This window comes from Eptesicus fuscus, chromosome 19 (genome assembly GCF_027574615.1).
Source record: "Eptesicus fuscus isolate TK198812 chromosome 19, DD_ASM_mEF_20220401, whole genome shotgun sequence".
Taxonomy (NCBI): domain Eukaryota; kingdom Metazoa; phylum Chordata; class Mammalia; order Chiroptera; family Vespertilionidae; genus Eptesicus; species Eptesicus fuscus.
In genome coordinates, this window is record NC_072491.1 from 53384603 (window position 1) to 53407431 (window position 22829).

Below are 22829 nucleotides of genomic sequence, written 5' to 3' on the forward strand. Positions count from 1 at the left end.
GACCTAAGACCATGCCCTCCATCTGGCGCTGGGGCCAAGGGACCTGAGGCTGTGCCTCCTGCCTTGCGGGGCTTGATGGGGGTGGGGCTGGCTGGGTCTGGGTCTTGCACAATTTCGAGGCATGTGTGGGTGGGCGGGGACTTGACTCTGGGTCCCGTGGTGCACCCCAGACTCTGACAAGAGGGAGATTTTCATATACATTTTACTAATTTTCTTTCATTTCTGACACTTCTATTATAGAGAAAGGGCAAATAGCAATATTAAAATATTTCCTCTAATTAATTCCATTTTAATGTGTACGAATTTTGTGCACCGGGCCACTAGTTTAATAATAATAATAGTAATAAAAAATAATAGAGAAATGAAGCTCTGATTGGCCTGTGGCTTCTCAGGGCCTGGCGAGGTCTTCCCCCTCGAGAGTGGAAGCCACAATCCTGGGGACGGTGTCTTTGGGAACCAGCGAGGGTGCATCTAAAGTTCTCCGACGCTCATTCAGAGCCCTTTCCCCGACTGCCATGGTCAGCACCTCCTCTTCACCTCGCCGGAGCCGCGGGGATGGTGCAGGAGAGGCTGGCAGCTCAGCTGGGTGACGCTGCCCTTCTGACTGATGGGAACCTGTCCTCTGTGGGACAGTGTCTGCTCGCATCCAGACCTGCCCGGTGGTCCCTCTGCAGCTCTTCCTCATCTTCACACCCTCATCCTCTGCCCTCTCCTCCCGCGAGGACTCGCTGCTTTCCTGGAAGAAGCAGATGTAAAGAGCTGGTATTGAAATCATAACCACGGACACTGCAGTGGCAGCTAAGGGTGGCCACTGGGCAGGGCTGATCTGGATGTGGCTGATGGGGCACTGCGCTGGCCCCGAGTGCGTGGCTGAGCTGCGGGCACAGGGAGTGGGCAGTGCAGGTTTGGCTAGATTTCTGTCCCCCAGCATTCTCTTCCCCACTCTCTAAGTTAGGTGCCAAAGGCCTCCTTGCTTCACTTTTAAAATATTTACTTAGTTACTTTATGACAATAGCATTTTAAATATCTTATATAATAAAAGCCTAATATGCTAAGTGTCCGATAATCTGGTCATCCATTCAACCAATCAAAGCATAATATACTAATGATATGCTAAGGCTGCTCAACCACTCACTATGATGTGCACTGACCACCAGGAGGCTCTGACTGGTAGGTTAGCTTGCTGCTGGGGTACGGCTGATCAGGACTGAGCAAGTTGGGCTGGACATGCCCTGGAGCCCTCCTGCAGTCCCTTCCCAGCTGGCCAACCTCCCACGTTGCTCCCCAGCCCGGTGGGGTCCCTCAGCCTGGCCTGTGCCCTCGTGCAATCTGGGACCCTTCGGGAATGTCGAAGAGCCAGTTTCAGCCCAATCCCGCTCAACACAGGAGCTGCCCCCTGGTGGTCAGTGCGCTCCCACAGGGGGAGCGCTGCTCAGCCAGATGCTGGGCTCACAGCTGGCGAGTGCAGTGGTGGTGGTGAGAGCCTCTCCCACCTTTGCAGCAGCGCTAAGGATGGCAAAGGCCTGCTTCTCACTGGGAACAGGCCTAAGCCAGCAGTCGGACATCCCCTGAGGGCTCCTGGACTGCAAGAGGGTGCAGGCCGGCTGAGGGACGCCCCGCTCCCCCCTGTGTGCACAAATTTTGTGCACCGGGTCTCTAGTTTTTAAATAAAAAGTATTAACTGAACGTCATAAAAATATTATGGAAAGTGTGGTTTTCCCTTGAAAGCTCGTGGGGGAGCCTCAGGGAGAAACTGGAGTCTCTCTTCTCTAACCAACTCCTCTGAACCAGTAAGTGGGAGCTGGATAGGTGGGAGCTGGGTAGGTGGGGGTGCACTGGGCCAGGCCTCCCTGGGCTGCATCCCCTGCTCACCTGCGCGGTTCGCTCTCTGCAGTCTGAGCAGCCGTGCGGGGCCAGCTCTGCTGCTCCACGTAGAGTCCGCAAGACTCGGTGTCTGGTCTTGGTGGGAAGAGGGAGGCAAGTCCTTGCGTCAGAGAGGTCGCTGCTGAGGCTGGAGCCGTCTCCCGGAGCAGCGCCCTGTGGGGAGGCGTGTGAGGGCGGGTAGGGTTGGGGGCACCCAAATGGCCTTGCTCTGCCCGTGGTGCTATGCACAGCCCGCAGCACTGCTCCGTGTGCCCCTCGGACAAGGCTGCCCACCCTCCCCCTCGGGAATGGAGAGAGATGCCTCTAGGAGGGCAGGGGGCGCACCTGGCTTTCTCCAAGAGGAGCTTTTCCGAATCCGGGTAATGCGCCAGGGTTTCTCGGAGGGCCTTCCTGTCCAGGGCGAGAAGGTGGGCGAAGCCTTGGGCCATCACGCTGGCAGTCCGGCGGCTTCCTATAGCTGCCAGGAGGCTGAGAGAGAGAGAGAGAGAGAGAGAGAGAGAGAGAGAGACAGAGAGACAGAGAGACAGAGAGACAGAGAAACACAGAGAGAGATGGTGGGGCAGTCTTCCTATTTTCCCACCAAAATCTTAAAAATAAATCCAACCCTAACCATCCTCTGCTGCAGAGACAGCTCCCTGTTGGCGAGAGCTCAGCTCACTGAGCCCCGAGCCTCTGAAGGTTGCCCCGCTCGGCCTCCCATCAGGGACTGGGCCCCTCAGCGCCTGTGGGACCCCGCCAGGTCCCAGGAGCGCACTCTGGACTGTGTCCCCACTTTGTTTTTCTGGACCCACTTCCCACCCTCCGCTCCTCCTTTGCACCCGGAGGCTGACCCCTGCGGGCATGCCTCCAACTCTGTGGGCCCTGCCAGGGAGGACCACCAGAATAAGTGGGGGGCAGGCGGGTGGGGCTGCAGCATTCCTCCCCACCTTCCCCTCAGGACCAGGTTAGAAGGCTGTTCCCCACCAGATCCTAGCTCCTGAGCCTCCTGGCCTAGCAGGCCCTGAGGGTTCTGGTGACTGCCCGCCCCTGTCCCACCCCAGCATGGAAATCTCTTAAATTCTCCCTCCCTCCTATCCCTCTTCCCTTTACTGAAGGCTTCCTAGTTACCTGGCTGGAGTGCACCTTCTGTTTTCCTCCAGGCTCTGACTGTGCAGTCATCAAATCTCAGTGATGCCTGGATACATCAGGTGAATCCCATGTCTCCCCATCCTTACTTCCCAGATCACCTCATTTCTCAGTATCCCAACTGCTGTAGCCAAGTCACTCACATACAACGTCCCACTCGAATGTCACTGAATTCTGGGATTTATGTTCCTCAGAGACATAGCTGAGAGTTTTGCATTCAGGAAGTAACCAACAGAGTGAATAAATGAATAAAACAGGTGAACAGCCAACCCACCCACCCACCCCCCCAAAACACACACACACACACACACACACACACACACACACACACACAACAAAACAACAACAACAACAAAAAAAAACAAAAACAACACAACAAAAACACACAAAAACACACACCAGGTGAACAAAAATACTATCATTCACCAGTAACTTGGAAAATAAGACTTGGTCTTTGAAACCAAGGCAAGAAAAAACATATCTCAAATGTTTAAAAACAAACACACACCACTGCTGGCGATGCAGTGAGACAATAACACAGACTGAATGTCTCGGAGTCAACCAGTCAGACCCGGAGTCAACCAGTCAGACCCGGAGAAAGAAGGCCACACAAATAAACACAGTCTGGGGGTGGGGAGGGCGGAGGGGAGCTGCATGACGCTTAGGCTGAGGGCTGACTGTAGACAACGTGCCTCCTCCAGCTGCTGCTGCCAAAGGGAGCATCCCGAGTGGCTGCTAATTGTGAACAAACTAGCGAGGCACTGTGGGACCTCCAGAATGTTCCTGTGGTCTGTGTGTAAGAAAACACCATTCTCTAAGACTGAAGAAATACATGAGGTAATGATGGCAAAGAAGTTTCCGAAATTAATGACAGACACCAGACCCCAGATCCAGAAAACTCAGGGATTACCTAGCATAAAAACTACCCAAGAAACTCTATCCCTAGACATATCATATTAAAATGGTAATAAACCAAAAACAGAAAACCTTGAAAAGAGCTGGAGGAACAAAGATAATAATGACAGCAGCAGACTTTTTATCCCAAACTGTGCAAGTGAGAAGAGAGTGGGATGATCACCCCCCAGAATTCTTTGTGCAGTGAAACTGTCCTTTGAAAGTGAAGGAGACACAAAGATTGTCAGGAAAAACAAAACCGAGGAATGTCAACATTAGCAAAACCGCTCTGCAAGAAATGTTGAAGGAAGTTCTTCACAAGGAAGGAAAATGATACAGGTTAGAAACGCAGGTCTTCGTAAAGAATGGGAGAACGTGGGGAAGGAGCAAATGGAGGTAAAATAACACTAAAATATTTTATTTCTTTTAATCTTAATTGATCTAAAAGGTAACTCCAGCACGTGGCTAAGGGCAAGGACTACCCCGTGTCCTGAGGCAGGAGGGAAGAACTGGAGAACCATTACGAGGCTGCACACACGTGTAAGCGGTCCCGTGTTATGTGAAGGGAGACTTAACTCCATTTAAAATGTGTACTGCAAACTCTAGGGCCACCACCAAACACTTTTGAAAGGAGTACAATTGCTGTGCTAAGGGAGGAGAGAAGACAGGATCATACAGAATGCTCCGTTAGAGCCCGAGGAGGCAGAAAAGGGAAGAGCCTAGTGCTAGGCCACCATGAGGCCCAGACAGGGCCTCTACCTGCACTGCACTCTGAACTTGGGGCAGGCCCCGCCAGGCCGCTCCAGAACGAAGTTACTCCTCCAGCACAGAAAGGTACACTGGGAACTATACATGTTGGCCATGTCAACACCTACCTCTTTTGCTCAGTTCCACATTTTAAACATATTGCTCCATGGCAAAAGCATGGACATTTTATCCTTTCCTGAGGTTCTCCCCAAGACAGTCTCTGCCTTCACCTTTTCTTTTAGGAAGCAAAACACATTTTTATCTATCTATCTATCTATCTATCTATATCTATCATCTATCTATCTATCTATCTATCTATCTATCTATCTATCTATCTATCTATCTATCTATCTATCTATTATCTATTTATCCATATATCATCCATTAATCAACATATTAGCTATTTATCTATTTTTCTACTTACTTACCTATTTATCCATTAATCAATCTCTACATATCATCCACCAATCTATTAGTTATTTACCTATATTTCTATCTATTTACTTACCTACATATCATCCATTAATCAATCTTTCTATTATTTATCATTATCTTTATCTACTTCCCTATCTAACATCTATCACCACAATCATGTCTTCAGTCATGCATCTACCCAACTTCCTATCTATCTCCCTGCCTTTCTCTCCATGGAATGGATGTTAATATTTGAAGACTCGATGCTTGGATGAGCCTATTTAATTCCCACCTGTCACCTTGGACATGGGGTGCAGAGGTCAGGCAGAGCTAGGTGCCATGGGGAGCTTAATTTGGACCTGAGAGTGTCTCTGTGCTGTCAGACTATGACAGCAGAACGGAAATTACATGTTTAAATGCCAGGTTATTTTTAGATTTCTCCAGCTTTAATTAACCTTGCCTACAGTTACACATTTGCAGTGCTTGATGAGTTTTTGAACAAAGTAATTGCCAAATGCATTTTGCCCAAACTCTCTCAGCACCGTTTAAAACAGCACCTCCCTCCACAAACACGTCTCCAGCAATCCACGACAGAAAGCGTCCCTCATTAAGCAGCTCAGTAAGAGGATCGCACACAGGTTCGGAAGGAGTGCTGCTGGGGACGCCCGGGACTAGTGATTAGTGTCCAGGAAACAGGGACTGGCTCCAATTCTAGCTCCTCCCCTGTGTGCCGGGGCCTCAGACACAAGCCTAAGGACCTTTCTGGTTTTCACGCCCATCATGCAGCCACCGAGCGCCTGCGTGTTTGTTGTCCGCACAGTGAGGCTGGGCAAGAGGAGAATTCCTAGAGCACGGCGCGGTTTTCTGGAAAGGACATGGGCTTTGGGAGGAGGTACCACCGTTTATTGAGGCGCCTCTGAGCAGTTCCTTCATCTCTCTTTTAGGAGGCAGGGCCGCCTGTGAGCACCTGCTGTAAGTATCTGACCATCTTAGGCAGACATAGTGTGTATGGACTCCTGATATTCAATTAGGAAAATGGTGCTACTAGGTGAATTTCTGGCTGAGAACCGTTGAACCTGAATTTGTGTTATGTAACTAACATACAACAAATGTACTTACTTTGTACAGGAGGAAGGTACATGTGCGTATGTAATGTAACCGGCTCCCAGAAGCCGGGAGCGTGTACTCTGCCGTAAGCAGGCTGGGGACCCAGGAAAGCTGATGCACAACAGCCTGAGCCAGAGGCCTGACTGAGGAGGGGAGAATGGAGCTGGTGGGCTAAGTCAGGTCTGGGTTCAAGAGCCCAGGAACCAGGAGTGCTTATGGCTGATGTCCAAGGGCAGAGAAGGGGGACGTCTCAGCTCGGGCAGCGAGCATGCACTCCACCCTCCTCGCTCTGCCTTCCTGGTCTTTCAGACCTCAGCAGACACAGGTCCCACCTCGCTGTGAGGACCACCTGCACTCAGTCTACTGATCTAAATGCTCATCTGCCCCCAAACCCTCACAGCCACCCCAGACATCATGTTTCATCAGCCAGGGAGGCACCCTGCGCCTGGCCGAGCTGACCTGATCTGAACCATCCCAGCATGGTGTGCACAGGTGGGTGGCTGAATGGGAGCAGGGTGCGATGGCAGGGAGAGGTATATTCAGTGTGAGAGGACCTGCGTGTGCAAAGCCCTGTACACATCGGGAATAGGAGCAACATGAAAATTGTGTGTGTGTAGGCACATGAAACTATTGCAAGGCCAACACATGTTCGCCTGGACACCCTCCTCTGTTTGTTTGAGGAGAGTCTCCATGCCTGGGTTTCTGTCGCCTTAGAGAGCTTAGACTTCACAGGTACAAAACACGTAGCCCTTTTCCCACAGCAGGTCCTGATTTCAGACTTGAATTGGCCTAAGAGCAAGGGATGAACAAAGAAGAATCTAGGTGAAAAGTATGAGGAAGGACAAGAAGAATAGCATGTCATTGTATCATTTTCATCCCTCCGGTGCCCCAGACCTGTGGAACACTCTGGCTAGGAAACACTATCAAACAAACAAATAACCAGCGTAACTGTTTGTCTGGAGTCAAAACAGCTAGCAATGTCCTACATTAGTGACCAGGACAACCTGGACAAAGTAGGTTCTTTCTTACCTGTCCTCTCCGCCATGGACACTGAGGCCCAGCATCAGTAAAGGGGCTTATTCAAGAGCAAATGCCTATGAGTCCTGTTGAAATTAAAATCCAAGACCATACCTGACTTTAAGTCAAAGCATCTTTCCTTTATACCCTAACTCTATGGCCACTGATGACATCATCGCTATGGCTTGAACAATACAGATTGCCCCTGGATGTCGGGAAAGTGGGGAGGAGAGGAGGCCAGGCCGGCTGGTGCGGTGAGCGATGAGCGATGAGCGATGAGGGTCCTGAGGCCCCACTGCCAGCACCTTCGCACCCTCTCTGCTCTTCGATGGAGGGAGAGAGCTCAGCTTTTCATAGAAGGAGAGGCTCTGGATGAGGTTACTTCAGGGGGAGTCCCGAGAGCACCTGAACACTGATAATAGAGTTGCGCACAGAAATATGGTGAGACTTCGATGCAGTTTGCTGTTTGCTCTAAGCAAAAAGGTACCGCACAACCTCTGACTATATGCAGAGCCTGCAGTGAAGATACAGACATGTAAACACAGACAGTGTTCACAGGTTTGAAATAGGAGAAAATGGAAATAAGCAGTTTCCTGCCTCAATATTAACCAATCTCCAGTCTTCCTTCCTCCGTGTCTATTGTTTCTCCTTCTAGGAAAGGCAGGGCTGGGGTGGGAAGGAATAGCAGCATTATTCTGATGAAAAGTGAGATTTTGGAATTAAAATAGTCCAAAAAAAAAAAAAAACCAAACAAACAGAAATCTCCCTTGGTACACCCGTTTTAAAAACCTAGTGTTTAGGAGAGACAGGCAAACATGGTTTGAAAGGAGAAAAGAGGTTTAAAATTACTTTTCAAAATATTTGGCCTTGCCCTAACTGGTTTGGCTCAGTGGATAGAGCATTGGCCTGTGAACTCAAGGGTCCCAGGTTTGATTCCGGTCAAGGGCATGTACCTTGGTTGCGAGCACATCCCCAGTAGGGGGCGTGCAGGAGGCAGCTGGTAGATGTTTCTCTCTCATCGATGTTTCTAACTCTCTATCCCTCTCCCTTCTTCTCTGTAGGGAATCAATAATTAAAAAATATATATATATATATATATATATATATATATATACCAAAATATTTGGCCTTTTCACAATGATACAAAGTAAATATAAAAAAGTCCCCTGAATGGGACTATTTGACCAATATGACCAGTGAAAAGTCAGAAGTTAAACATCTTAAGTGAAAACCAGACAATCTAAAAACACACATCAATGCCTAAACTGTACTCAACAGCTTGTTATATAGACGAAGAAGGATGCCAACAAAGAAATGCAGAAGGTACATGATCACATTTGTGCAAATAAATAGGCCCCTAGAAAACGGTTTCATTTAGCAAACATTTAAGGAGGACCTATTATTTCCTGGGCACTATTTAGAGCCACGCAAATGAAACAGTCTATTGAATGCAAACCCAACGGAATCAGGAGGTCACACCAGGGCGCCCGGGAACACCGCTCTGCGCAGCAGCCTGCATTATACATCCGTCCCATTTTTCTGAAAATAATCTGCCCACAGATCACGAGAGCTATCAAAATGTTTCTACCTTTTCACCTAGTTATTTCGCTTTTGGCACTAAGCCTCAAAGAAATAAAAGCAAAGCAAAGTAACTTTACAAAGATAAACACAGCGGCGCTGCTCTCGATGATGAAACGGAGGGAGGGCAGGCGGCTCAGTGGCAACAGGACCGAGTGAGCGTGGTCAGGGGTCTGCAGAGGTGGGACCATAGCTGCGTCCACTCCCTCCCTGTGCACCAGGCACTCCCTTAGTGGGCGCACTGCCCAGGGCGGGGAACCGCCTTCCGGACAAACTGACCGTGGGTGCCAGGGCCCCCGGGAGCTGGGTCTGCGCAAAACAGAAGAACACAGCCTCTGGGCACATGCAGTCCCGTGGGTGCGAAGCTGGCAAGAAAAAGGCTCCCTTTGCAAAGCCCCTGGCAGCTGCGCGTGGAGTGGGCACCTCAGGGCTTAGGGACCAGCCCCGCCCTCAGTTAGGAGCCCACGAGGCCAAGGGGTAAGGGATGATGAATTTATCAGGTCATCTGGCCACCAGGTGAGCTGAGCCCCCAATGGCGCCTGCACCTGGGATTTAGTGGGCCAGGTGGGAGCTCTGACCGCGAGCCTCAGCACAGCGAGGGCGCTGCCGCCTGAGCCAGAGGGCAGTGGCATGATCAGGCGTGTTTCCCGCGAGCTGTGGATGGGAGGCAGGGGAGGTGGAGAAGGGGGAGCTGTGGAGGTGGGGGACGGGAGGCAGGGGAGGTGGAGAAGGGGGGAGCTGTGGAGGTGGGGGACAGGAGGCAGGGGAGGTGGAGAAGGGGGAGCTGTGGAAGTGGGGGACGGGAGGCAGGGAGGTGGAGGTGGGGGGAGCTGTGGAGGTGGGGGAGGTGGAGAAGGGGGAGCTGTGGAGGCAGGGGAGGTGGAGAAGGGGGGGCTGTGGAGGTGGGGGACAGGAGGCAGGGGAGGTGGAGAAGGGGGGGCTGTGGAAGTGGGGGAGGTGGAGAAGGGGGAGCTGTGGAGGTGGGGGACGGGAGGCAGGGGAGGTGGAGAAGGGGGGAGCTGTGGAGGTGGGGGACGGGAGGCAGGGGAGGTGGAGAAGGGGGAGCTGTGGAGGTGGGGGACGGGAGGCAGGGGAGGTGGAGAAGGGGGGAGCTGTGGAGGTGGGGGATGGGAGGCAGGGGAGGTGGAGAAGGGGGAGCTGTGGAGGTGGGGGATGGGAGGCAGGGGAGGTGGAGAAGGGGGAGCTGTGGAGGTGGGGGATGGGAGGCAGGGGAGGTGGAGAAGGGGGAGCTGTGGAGGTGGGGGAGGGGAGGCAGGGGAGGTGGAGAAGGGGGGAGCTGTGGAGGTGGGGGATGGGAGGCAGGGGAGGTGGAGAAGGGGGAGCTGTGGAGGTGGGGGATGGGAGGCAGGGGAGGTGGAGAAGGGGGAGCTGTGGAGGTGGGGGAGGTGGAGAAGGGGGAGCTGTGGAGGCGGTGGACAGGAAGCAGGGGAGGTGGAGAAGGGGGGAGCTGTGGAGGTGGGGGACGGGAGGCAGGGGAGGTGGAGAAGGGGGAGCTGTGGAGGTGGGGGACGGGAGGCAGGGGAGGTGGAGAAGGGGGGAGCTGTGGAGGTGGGGGAGGTGGAGAAGGGGGAGCTGTGGAGGCAGGGGAGGTGGAGAAGGGGGGGCTGTGGAGGTGGGGGGAGCTGTGGAGGTGGGGGAGGTGGAGGTGGGGGGAGCTGTGGAGGTGGGGGAGGTGGAGAAGGGGGAGCTGTGGAGGCAGGGGAGGTGGAGAAGGGGGGGCTGTGGAGGCAGGGGAGGTGGAGAAGGGGGGGCTGTGGAGGTGGGGGACAGGAGGCAGGGGAGGTGGAGAAGGGGAGCTGTGGAGGTGGGGGAGGTGGAGAAGGGGGAGCTGGGGAGGTGGGGGACGGGAAGCAGGGGAGGTGGAGAAGGGGGGAGAAGCAGGGATGGCAGACAGTGAGGAGGGACATGGACAGGCCTGCAGGTGACCGGCCAAGCTGACGAGTAGAGAGAGGTGTCCATGTACCTATTTTATTTTTTTAATTTTGAAAGTTAATTTAAAGAGTTTGGTATTATATTAGTTTCCTAGGGCTGCTTAACAAATTACTTCAAAACCAGTGACTTCCAGCAGAAGTTCATTCTCTCAGTCTGCAGGCCAGAAGTCCAAGAGCAAGCGGCCCCTCCAGGGCCTGGGCCGCCCAGCCCGACAGCACCTGTCTCCAGCCGCCCAGCATGCATGCGGCCCCCGCCACTGACCTCGCCTTCTCCCGGTCACTCTTGCTCCCCCACTGTCTTCCCACAGGGCTGCTGGGGGTCTTTTCAATGCTCTTGCCTGCACTCTCCCCTGCATCCATTTGTGCGGAATCGAACAGTTTCCTTCCCAGAAGCCCTGATCGGCTGACCTTGCTCAGCTCTTTGGCCTCATTCGCACAGCCTCTCGCTCAGTGGACTCGACCACACGGAGCTGTCCCTCTTGCCCCAGACAAGCCTGTTTCACCCCAGGCCCTGCACGGCCCTGCACGGCTCCCTCCCCGTTCCCGAGGGCTCCCCACCTCCTCTTTCAGTTCACAGTCACTTTCCCACGAGTCGTACCAGAACGGCAGGGGCCGATGTGGACTGCCTTCCGCCGGTTGTGTATTGCCAGTCCCCCCACAGAACACCTGGTTCCCGTGTTTACAGTCTGTTTCCAAGTTTGGGCAAGGCTTGATAGTCTAGCATGTACGAGGCATGCAGTGGATATATGTTGGATGAATAAATGAGTACTTTAAATACAATAATGTGTTTGGAAGTGTCTAACCTACAAAATGCCTAGATTTTCTTATTCTTGGGGATGTGCTTGTAGGATAAACTTGTCCTGGTCAATAGTAAACAGTAATAACAATAGTGAATATTTGTTGAGCTCTTAATAGACGCCCGCCAGCACCCTAATAATTAACCCACCTGCCAGCTCTCCGAGGTCAGTTCAGCTATCACTGCAGTTTTTAAGATGCGGAAGCAGGAAGAGGGAAGGCAGGAGCGCAGACAGAGCCGGGAGTGCCGGCGAGGCTGTGGACTCAGGCCGTTGGTCCCACCGCTGCGCTCTCCCTCCCTCAGGCGGCATTGCAGCCTCCCACCACCAACAGTAGTGAGCTCTCACGCCCAGCTGTTCATTCATCCCTCCTTCCAGCACCTGCTCAGCCTCCACCCTGCGAGCAGGACCCAGCTGCCGGCCAGGTCTTCCGAGGAGGCCGGGCACCTGGGAGCGCGCCTTGTCCTCGCCTTCCCAAGGCGCTCACAGTCAGACCTTTAATACCGCTAAGCGGGGACCTTCAGGTTTTATGACTAAGATTTCTCTTTGGTGACAAACACAGGCTTTGAGGTGTGAGGAGCCTTCCGGTACCTGAGCTCTCCGAACACGGTCCCGGCTTTCAGAGTGGCCAGAACTTGAGCAGCATCTGCGCCTCCGAGGACCCGGACCTGTCCCTGCTTCACGATGTACATTTCCTTGCCAACCTCTCCCTGTGGCCAAGCAGAGAGGAACTTTACTCCGGGCAGTCACTCCCCAACGGAGTCACAGACACTCTTCTGGAGGACCACAGACACTCTCTTCTGGAGGACCACAGACACTCTTCTGGAGGACCACAGACACACTCTTCTAGAGGGCCACAGACACACTCTTCTGGAGGGCCACAGACACACTCTTCTGGAGGACCACAGACACTCTCTTCAGGAGGACCACAGACACACTCTTCTAGAGGGCCACAGACACACTCTTCTGGAGGGCCACAGACACACTCTTCTGGAGGACCACAGACACTCTCTTCTGGAGGACCACAGACACACTCTTCTAGAGGGCCACAGACACACTCTTCTGGAGGACCACAGATGCTCTTCCGGAGGACCACAGACGCTCTTCCGGAGGACCACAGACGCTCTTCCGGAGGACCACAGACGCTCTCATCTGGAGGACCACAGACACTCTCTTCCGGAGGACCACAGACGCTCTTCCGGAGGACCACAGACACTCTCTTCCGGAGGACCACAGACACTCTTCCGGAGGACCACAGACGCTCTCATCTGGAGGACCACAGACACTCTCTTACGGAGGACCACAGACGCTCTTCCGGAGGACCACAGACACACTCTTCCGGAGGACCACAGACCACAGACACTCTTCCGGAGGACCACAGACACTCTCTTCTGGAGGACCACACTCTTCCAGAGGACCACAGACACTCTTCCGGAGAACCACAGACGTTCTTCCGGAGGACCACAGACGCTCTTCCGGAGGACCACAGACGCTCTTCTGGAGGACCACAGACACTCTCTTCCGGAGGACCACAGACACTCTTCTGGAGTACCACAGATACTCTTCTGGAGGACCACAGACGCTCTCTTCTGGAGGACCACAGACACACTCTTCTGGAGGACTACAGACACTCTCTTCCGGAGGACCACAGACTCTCTTCCGGAGGACCACAGACGCTCTTCTGGATGACCACAGACACTCTTCTGGAGGACTACAGACACTCTCTTCCAGAGGACCACAGACACTCTCTTCTGGAGGACTACAGACACTCTCTTCCGGAGGACCACACTCTCTTCTGGAGGACCACAGACGCTCTTCCGGAGGACCACGGACCACAGACACTCTTCCGGAGGACCACAGACACTCTCTTCCGGAGGACCACAGACACTCTTCTGGAGGACCACAGACAAACTCTTCTGGAGGACCACAGACACTCTCTTCTGGAGGACCACAGACACACTCTTCTAGAGGGCCACAGACACACTCTTCTGGAGGACCACAGACGCTCTTCCGGAGGACCACGGACCACAGACACTCTTCCGGAGGACCACAGACACTCTCTTCCGGAGGACCACAGACACTCTTCTGGAGGACCACAGACACACTCTTCTGGAGGACCACAGACACTCTCTTCTGGAGGACCACAGACACTCTCTTCTGGAGGACCACAGACGCTCTTCCGGAGGACCACAGACACTCTCTTCCGGAGGACCACAGACGCTCTTCCGGAGGACCACAGACGCTCTCTTCTGGAGGACCACAGACACTCTCTTCCGGAGGACCACAGACACTCTTCCGGAGGACCACAGACACTCTCTTCTGGAGGACCACACTCTTCCGGAGGACCACAGACACTCTTCTGGAGGACCACAGACGTTCTTCCGGAGGACCACAGACACTCTTCCGGAGGACCACAGACACTCTCTTCCGGAGGACCACAGACGCTCTTCCAGAGGACCACAGACACTCTTCCGGAGGACCACAGACCACAGACACTCTTCCGGAGGACCACAGACACTCTCTTCCGGAGGACCACAGACGCTCTTCCGGAGGACCACAGACGCTCTCTTCTGGAGGACCACAGACACTCTCTTCTGGAGGACCACAGACACTCTCTCCTGGGGGACCACAGACACTCTTCTGGAGGACCACAGACGCTCTCTTCCGGAGGACCACAGACGCTCTTCCGGAGGACCACAGACACTCTTCTGGAGGACCACAGACACTCTCTTCCGGAGGACCACAGACACTCTCTCCCGGGGGACCACAGACGCTCTTCCGGAGGACCACAGACGCTCTTCTGGAGGACCACAGACACTCTTCTGGAGGACCACAGACAGACACTCTTCCGGAGGACCACAGACACTCTCTTCCGGAGGACCACAGACACTCTCTTCCGGAGGACCACAGACACTCTCTTCCGGAGGACCACAGACACTCTCTTCCGGAGGACCACAGACACTATCTTCCGGAGGACCACAGACGCTCTCCTGGAGGACCACAGACGCTCTTCCGGAGGACCACAGACGCTCTTCCGGAGGACCACAGACACTCTCTTCCGGAGGACCACAGACACTCTCTTCCGGAGGACCACAGACACTCTCTCCCGGGGGACCACAGACGCTCTTCCGGAGGACCACAGACGCTCTTCTGGAGGACCACAGACAGACACTCTTCTGGAGGACCACAGACAGACACTCTTCCGGAGGACCACAGACACTCTTCTGGAGGACCACAGACACTCTTCTGGAGGACCACAGACACTCTCTCCCGGGGGACCACAGACGCTCTTCCGGAGGACCACAGACACTCTCTTCCGGAGGACCACAGACACTCTCTTCCGGAGGACCACAGACACTCTCTTCCGGAGGACCACAGACACTCTCTTCTGGAGGACCACAGACACTCTCTCCCGGGGGACCACAGACGCTCTTCCGGGGGACCACAGACGCTCTTCCGGAGGACCACAGACACTCTCTTCCGGAGGACCACAGACACTCTTCCGGAGGACCACAGACGTTCTTCCGGAGGACCACAGACGCTCTTCCGGAGGACCACAGACGCTCTTCCGGAGGACCACAGACACTCTCTTCCGGAGGACCACAGACACTCTTCCGGAGGACCACAGACGTTCTTCCGGAGGACCACAGACGCTCTTCCGGAGGACCACAGACGCTCTTCCGGAGGACCATAGACGCTCTTCCGGAGGACCACAGACGCTCTTCCGGAGGACCACAGACACTCTCTTCCGGAGGACCACAGACGCTCTTCTGGAGGACCACAGACACTCTTCCGGAGGACCACAGACGCTCTTCCGGAGGACCACAGACACTCTCTTCCGGAGGACCACAGACACTCTCTTCCGGAGGACCACAGACACTCTCTCCCGGGGGACCACAGACGCTCTTCCGGAGGACCACAGACGCTCTTCTGGAGGACCACAGACACTCTTCTGGAGGACCACAGACAGACACTCTTCCGGAGGACCACAGACACTCTTCTGGAGGACCACAGACACTCTTCCGGAGGACCACAGACACTCTTCCGGAGGACCACAGACGCTCTTCCGGAGGACCACAGACACTCTCTTCCGGAGGACCACAGACACTCTCTTCCGGAGGACCACAGACACTCTTCCGGAGGACCACAGACACTCTTCCGGAGGACCACAGACACTCTTCCGGAGGACCACAGACACTCTCTTCCGGAGGACCACAGACACTCTCTTCCAGAGGACCACAGACGCTCTTCTGGAGGACCACAGACAGACACTCTTCTGGAGGACCACAGACACTCTCTTCCGGAGGACCACAGACACTGTTCCGGAGGACCACAGACACTCTCTTCCGGAGGACCACAGACACACTCTTCCGGAGGACCACAGACACTCTCTTCTGGAGGACCACAGACAGACACTCTTCCGGAGGACCACAGACGCTCTTCTGGAGGACCACAGACAGATACTCTTCTGGAGGACCACAGACACTCTCTTGCGGAGGACCACAGACGCTCTCATCTGGAGGACCACAGACGCTCTTCCGGAGGACCACAGACGCTCTCTTCTGGAGGACCACAGACAGACACTCTTCCGGAGGACCACAGACACTCTCTTCCGGAGGACCACAGACGCTCTTCTGGAGGACCACAGACAGACACTCTTCTGGAGGACCACAGACACTCTCTTCTGGAGGACCACAGACACTCTCTTCCGGAGGACCACAGACACTCTTCCGGAGGACCACAGACACTCTTCCGGAGGACCACAGACACTCTCTTCCGGAGGACCACAGACACTGTTCCGGAGGACCACAGACATTCTCTTCCGGAGGACCACAGACACACTCTTCCGGAGGACCACAGACACTCTTCTGGAGGACCACAGGTGGGAGGAGGAGCGGGAAACACCGGAAACACCGATGGAAAAGCAGTTGCAAGGAGACCTGAGGTGGCGCGGACACTGGGTGGACACAGCGCGTGGAAGGAAGCTATTAGGACCTGTGAGCAGGGGTGCCCGTGGGCGCATTGTGAGCAGGTGTGTCCGTGGGCGCATTGTGAGCAGGGGTGCCCGTGGGCGCATGGGGACAGCTCAGCCAGCACTGCTCCGGGAGCGGATGTGGAAGGGAGGACTGGCTGTCCGAATGGCCACGCCGCGCCGGGAGCACTGCTTTTCTTTGGAGAAGGCGCCTCGTCTGCCCGAAGCACCTGGGCTGCAACCAGGACTCGTCAACCTGACATTTCTGCCTACAGCACCAGGTCTGGCTTTAGAAACTGGGCGTCGGGCTGTTTGCGCTGTCATCCTTCTCCATGCTGAGGGAAAGTGGGAGTGCGGCGGGTTCCTGCTTATCCTGGGCTCCTGGAGGCAGGGCAAGGACCCGCGGGCAGCCTGCCTGCTCCCATGGCCCCGGGGATGCCATTATTCTGGGTGCCCGAGGCACAGGGGCAGGACGCACCGCAGTCAGCGCTGTTCAATGGAAGGAAGGGGTTGTGAGGTGTACTTGGGATCTACTTTGGAGTCTAAACCACGGTTGGTCCTGTAGCTGTGTGACCAACCTCATGTAAGAACAATAAAATGGCAACAAATACATAGTTATAAACAATCGAATCTAAAAAACAAATGAACCAGCAGAACAAAAACCATGTATGGGGCCAGGTGGGTACTAGACTTAGAGGATGATGGCTTTGTAAGTTACACATGTCTAACCAATACGTTGTACACCTGAAACTAATACAATATTGTATGTCAACTGCGACCGAACATAACAACTGCCTTCAAAACCCTGCAATGGGTCCCACACGCAGACGGGGTTCCCTCTGGAGATGGTTTGCTCTGTGCCCCTGCCCGCCGCTGGAGAAGCCCACCAGCTCCCTCTGGGAAGGAGGGCCAGGAGGCCTGCTCCTGACTCCCGGCCTCTGACTGCACGTGTGCGTTGCTGCAGTAACTCCTTAGCCACAATGATAACTTCACGTTGACTCATGAGTCACCACGTCAGTGGGTGGTGTGGGATCCTCGGGATGTTCCTCCTTCCTCCAAGAGGCAGGAAGGAGACCTAAGTAGCATTTGGGCCACGAACGGCTGTTCAACTCAGAACGAGCCAGTTTGCACAATCCTAGCAACTATCTGATGACAGTACCTCGATAATGTCAAAAGGTCAGAAGCACTAGCCTTAACTCAGGATGAAACCACGGGGATTCGAGTTTACGCTCTGCGATGGCGGCGATGATGTGCGCCGTGTTCAAGGGCAGAGAGGGCTTGCGAGACAGCCACTCATTTATGAAGGAGGGAGAGACAGCTCAGCCTCTCTCTGGGAAGTTTTGAAGTCTTTCAACACCAGGGGCTGTTATCCTGACCATGGATTGCTGTTGTGTTATAATTACTGGAACACGCTACCACTTCGGGAACCTCTGTAAAGGTGAAACCCTCCCTTCCTCTCCCCATTAGCTTTATGAGGAAGGGAGAGGAGGTATCACTTCCATTTCACAGAAAGGAAAGGCACACGTGGGCTTAGCTGACTGACCAAAGCCCCATGACAGGCAATGGAAGCAGAAAAAGCCCAGAAAACACCTCCCTGACCGAGCGAGGCAGGAAGTGTGTTTAGGGTTTCCCTGGGCAGGATGCTAAGCATGCATTTGTTCTCAGGTACATATCAAAGCAATTTCCAATACAGATGGATCTTATGGGGTTATTTCCATGATCTCAATGCCAATAACAATATCTTGCATTTGCATAGTACTTTTAAAAATCATAATACCTGGTAGTTATATTGCTCCTTATTTTAATTCCTATATTCGTTTTATCAGAACATCCTACTTTATAATTACAAAGCACTTTCATAGATACTAACTCATTTCTTTTTTTTATCCCCCTTCTTATTGGATTTATCGGGGTGACACTGATTAACAAAATTATACATGTTTCAGGTGCACAATTCCACAACACATCACCTGTACACTGTACCACCCCAACTCAAGTCCCAGCCCATCGCCATTTATTCCCTCTCCCCTCCTGCAACTCATTAACTCTTACAGTAATCGCAGTAAGGCCAAATAGGAGAGAGATCATTATTGTTATTTAAAAACTGGTGGTGGAGGCTTGAACATTGGTGTTTGAGCAACCTCACCAGGCTGGCGGCTGACGCATTAGCAGAAGAGCGCCATGTCACCGGACTCTAACCCGCACAGCTAGACCACACCCTACAACAGTGATGGGCAACCTTTTGAGCTTGGTGTGTCAAACTTCGCCAAAAAACTGAGCATAACTTGGGTAGTGTGTACTTCGAGGAAAAAACATTATTTCGCGATATTTATAGTTTAAATAACATAAATGTATAATTGTTATATATAATTGTATTTAATAAAACAAAAACTAAATATTTAACTTAACCTGCTTAGTGACTTCTTTGTTCATCCGTCAGTCGGTTTCTTTTGTTGGTATTGATATTATTTAGCTTGTGTGGGGTGCTGTGAACTAAGATAAGTGAGGGGGAGGGGGAATTCTTTAACTAACCTGCCTATTAGTGACTTTTTTGTTGCTGAATTTCATTGGCTAAATCTTCAATTGAAGGTTGGTATTTTGTACACTTCAGGCCAAGCAGGCGCTACTAACTTCATCTGTCAATCTGTTTCTTTTGTTGGTTTTGATATTATTTAACACTGAGAATAAGGCCTCACAAAAGTATGTAGAGGGGAAAATTGTGAGTAAAGCCATTGCTATATTTTTCAGGGTGCTAAAAGTGTCTGGTAGTCGGTTCCAGGCACTCCAAATTTCCTGTTCGTAGAGGCACTCCTCTTGATTCTCCAAGCGGCACCTTTCCAGATTCTCAAGCTTTGACCTCAAGTCAACAAACACCTGAGCCCAGATACTGTCTTGAAATTCTGCAAGTTCCATCTCCAAATCATCAATTTGCATCCATTGGAAACCATTTAATTCCAAACTACTGTAGACTACTACATCAGGATACTTAATTATTTTCATGGTCTGTTCTAGACTTCTAAATTGACTAAATCCTATCACTAAACTGGTCAAGTAACGAGTCTAAAACATGCTGGTACTTCATATGCAAGAGTTCCATTTCATTTTGTACAGATGCATTGGCCTTCTCAAAATACTTTGTTACTCGAGGAAAATACTTATAAGTTTTAGTTTCTACATCTCGCTTGAAAATTTTAACTTTACTTTCAAAAGCTTTTATGTATCCAAACATAACGTTAATACTTTTGCCAAAACCTTGTAACTTTAAGTTCAGTTCATTAATATGAACAGAGAGATCTGTAAAAAAAAACATCAGGGTGTTGACCCACTTATCATCATTAAGCTGAAGAAAGTTTCCCAGATCCTTATCGTCAAGAAATACCTTAATTTCTTCAAAGCACTCCACAAAGCGCTCAAGAACTTTGCCTCGGCTCAGCCATCTTACATTATTGTACATCAGCAGTCCACTGTAGGTGGAATCAACCTGCAGTAAAAGTGCCGAAAATTTTCGCTTGTGAAGGGGGCAGTAGCTATTAACTATTTTTGTAACAACTGACATTAAGTCGTTTAAGTCGGTGAATCCTGCCTTGGCACATAAAGCCTCCTGATGGGTAATACAATGAAAAGGCACAATCGGATGTCCAATAGCTTCTGTAAACAATTTGACAAATCCGACGTTTTTCCCCACCATATTTGGTGCCCCATCTATTGTCACTGACACAACTTTAGAGATATCAATGCTTAGGTCACGAAATGTTTGTATAAGAACCTTACATATTTTGCTTCCTGATTTACTTGTTGACACTGATACTAACTTTATCAACTCTTCTCTCATTGTGAGACCATCAGAATATCGACCAATAATGGCCAACTGAGCATGTGATGTGACATCAGTAGTTTCATCAAGAGAGATCGAAAAATATTTACACTTCCTTATGTCTCTCTTTAATTGATGTTGTACGTTTGTGTTCAGTCTCATTATTCGGTCTTTTATGATATTTCTACTAAGTGGTAACTCAGATATTCTCTTAATAACTGCATCTTTATTCTGCATATCGTGAAATAGAACTGGTGCACATCTTAGGAGAGTTTCTTTAATAAATTCTCCCTCACTGAGCACTTTTCCATGCTGAGCTATAGAGTGAGCAATGCTCAAACTTGCAGATGTTAAATTTGTAGAGCCTTTCATAAATTTAAGGATGGAATTAGATTGGCTCTTATAAAGGTGTAGCTGCCTGGAAATGTATTCCTTCCTTTCATCCTCACTTTTTCCCAAGAGATGGGAATGATTAGTTTCAAAATGTCTATTTATATTCCACGTTCTGCTTACTACTGTTTCAGTACATAGAATGCAAAATGATCTGCCATTTTTTTCTATAAAGCCATACATCTCGGTCCATGTCTCTTGAAAGGGTCGGCCACTGCTACTACCACTTCCTTTACTTAACCTTAGTTTTTTATTTTTTGGGTTCTCCATCAGGGGGGCAGTGACAGAAGATAGAATTATAGATAGCTTGTTAGGCCTGCAGGCAATTAGGGGTTAACTAGCCTAACTAACCACAAAATGGTGCATATAACTGTCTTTTAGGAAAGGTCAGGGTTAATAAGCAGAAATAGGGGTTAATAAGGATGCACAACAGTAATAGTGGTGAAATGGAGTCTGCACTATGGAGCAAGATGGTGTTCCTTATGTGAATTAAAATGGCTGCCGCTATTTCTAATGGCGGGAAACGGCATCCATAGCACGCCACAAACCCTCGCCTCTCCCAGCCTCCCCCTCACTTATCTCAGTAATGATGGATTAGAAATCCATGACACCCCAGAACAGTAGATAATGGTTGCTGTGGTTAACTGTTATTTGGTTACTGGTAATGGCAGGGCCCCCCAGAGATGCGTCCCCCGCTGCGTTCCGCTGCTCCCTGCTCTGCCAGCGGAAGTGAGGGCAAAGATCCCGGCTTACCCGGAAGTCCCAGAACTAGACGCTCTGTGCCGGACTTCTGTTGTTTTGGCCTACAGACCTCTGGCACAGAGTGTCTAATAGGGGAGGATGAAACATTTGCGACTAGAGTCTTGGAGTTAGAGTCTAAACTCCAAGACTCTAGTCGCAAATGTTTCATCTTCAGGAGCAGCAAATGTTTCATCCTTGGCATGAGGCCGCCTCAGCGGCCGCGTGTCATCAAAAATGGCTACGTGTGTCAGTGCTGACACGCGTGTCATAGGTTCGCCATCACTGCCCTACAACCTCCAATACCAAGACCAATCTCTTAGAAACCAACAAAACAGCTACGAATTATTTTTACAAGTACCTGAAAATTAGTTTTCCAAGAGACACTCGGGAAAGCAATGATTAGAACAGGGCCAGATTCCTTATTCTCCGCATGGAGTGAGGCTCGAGTTGCTGGAGTGATTTTTCAAAGGTAGTTATTACAGCTGCCAGGAGGCAGAAGTGCATAATGGGTGCTTAAATATAGTTCAGCACTTTTAATTATTTTTTAACGATCATTTCAATAATTTTCCAAGGAGATTTGGCATAATCAACGAACCAAAACTTGCACGGTTGCTTGCATATTTCTAGGCTAATGTGAGCCTTTTCTGCAAGTGTAATTAGCTTTCGAGTGAAGTAGACAGTCTCAGAGCACAGGGTCGGAGAGCATACAAAGCAGGACCACACCCAGCCCGAGGCTGGCTGGTGTGCTGAGGAGGAAGTGCAGGAGGCGAGAGCTCCCTGGGTTTTCAGGCCCCGGGGAAGCTGTTTGCGGGGCTGCTGGGAGCACTGCGACACCCAAAGTAATTCTGCCACTTGTGCCTGGGAAACCTCCCAGACACACCCTAAACCCCACCAGGGATTAGGCAGGTCAGCAAACTCTGAGCCCTGGCGTTTTTTCCGTTACTCAGGCAACCTCCGCAGAGCAGTCTTCTTTCTTTCCGTGTGCTGCAGTGGTTTGTGGAAACGATAAGCAAAAACTAGGCAGAATTCAGATTTCTGACATCATCTCTGTCATGATCAACTATGACTCAACGCCCTCTCCAGAACCGAACAGAGAAGCGGCGGTGGCCTCTGCCTTCTCCTTTCTGCTCTCCGGCCGCCCTGTTCTCCCGCATCTGTGCTCGCCCTTCTGCCCCTTCTGCCCAGTGACGGGTGCGACGCGGGGGCGCCTCTGCCCGACAGGGTCCTGAGCTGGGCCGTTTGTATTTCCAGTTTGATGCGCGTGGTTTCCTGTCACCAAGCGGCCTGCTCCCGGGGACTGGGCTGTGGGGACTGTGTGTGCGGTTTCCATCACAGCACGCCTCTGGCAGCTCCGTGCTCCTCTCCTTCTCCGGCGTGGCCTGGGCCTTTCCCTGAGCTTC

At 51.9% G+C, this 22829-nt stretch overlaps 1 protein-coding gene across 1 annotated transcript in view; it reads right to left on the bottom strand.

Moving 5' to 3' along the window:
- Positions 1 to 280: 280 nt before the first annotated feature.
- CNGB3 (cyclic nucleotide gated channel subunit beta 3) overlaps positions 281 to 22829 on the bottom strand; it is a 67620-nt gene continuing 45071 nt past the window's right edge. The window contains exons 11-14 of the mRNA XM_028137826.2: positions 12104 to 12222; positions 2209 to 2352; positions 1873 to 2037; positions 281 to 736 (exon numbers count right to left, since the gene is read on the bottom strand). Coding sequence (XP_027993627.2) covers positions 688 to 736; positions 1873 to 2037; positions 2209 to 2352; positions 12104 to 12222 — 477 coding nt within the window. The 3' untranslated portion in view covers positions 281 to 687. The remainder of the gene's footprint in view (positions 737 to 1872; positions 2038 to 2208; positions 2353 to 12103; positions 12223 to 22829) is intronic.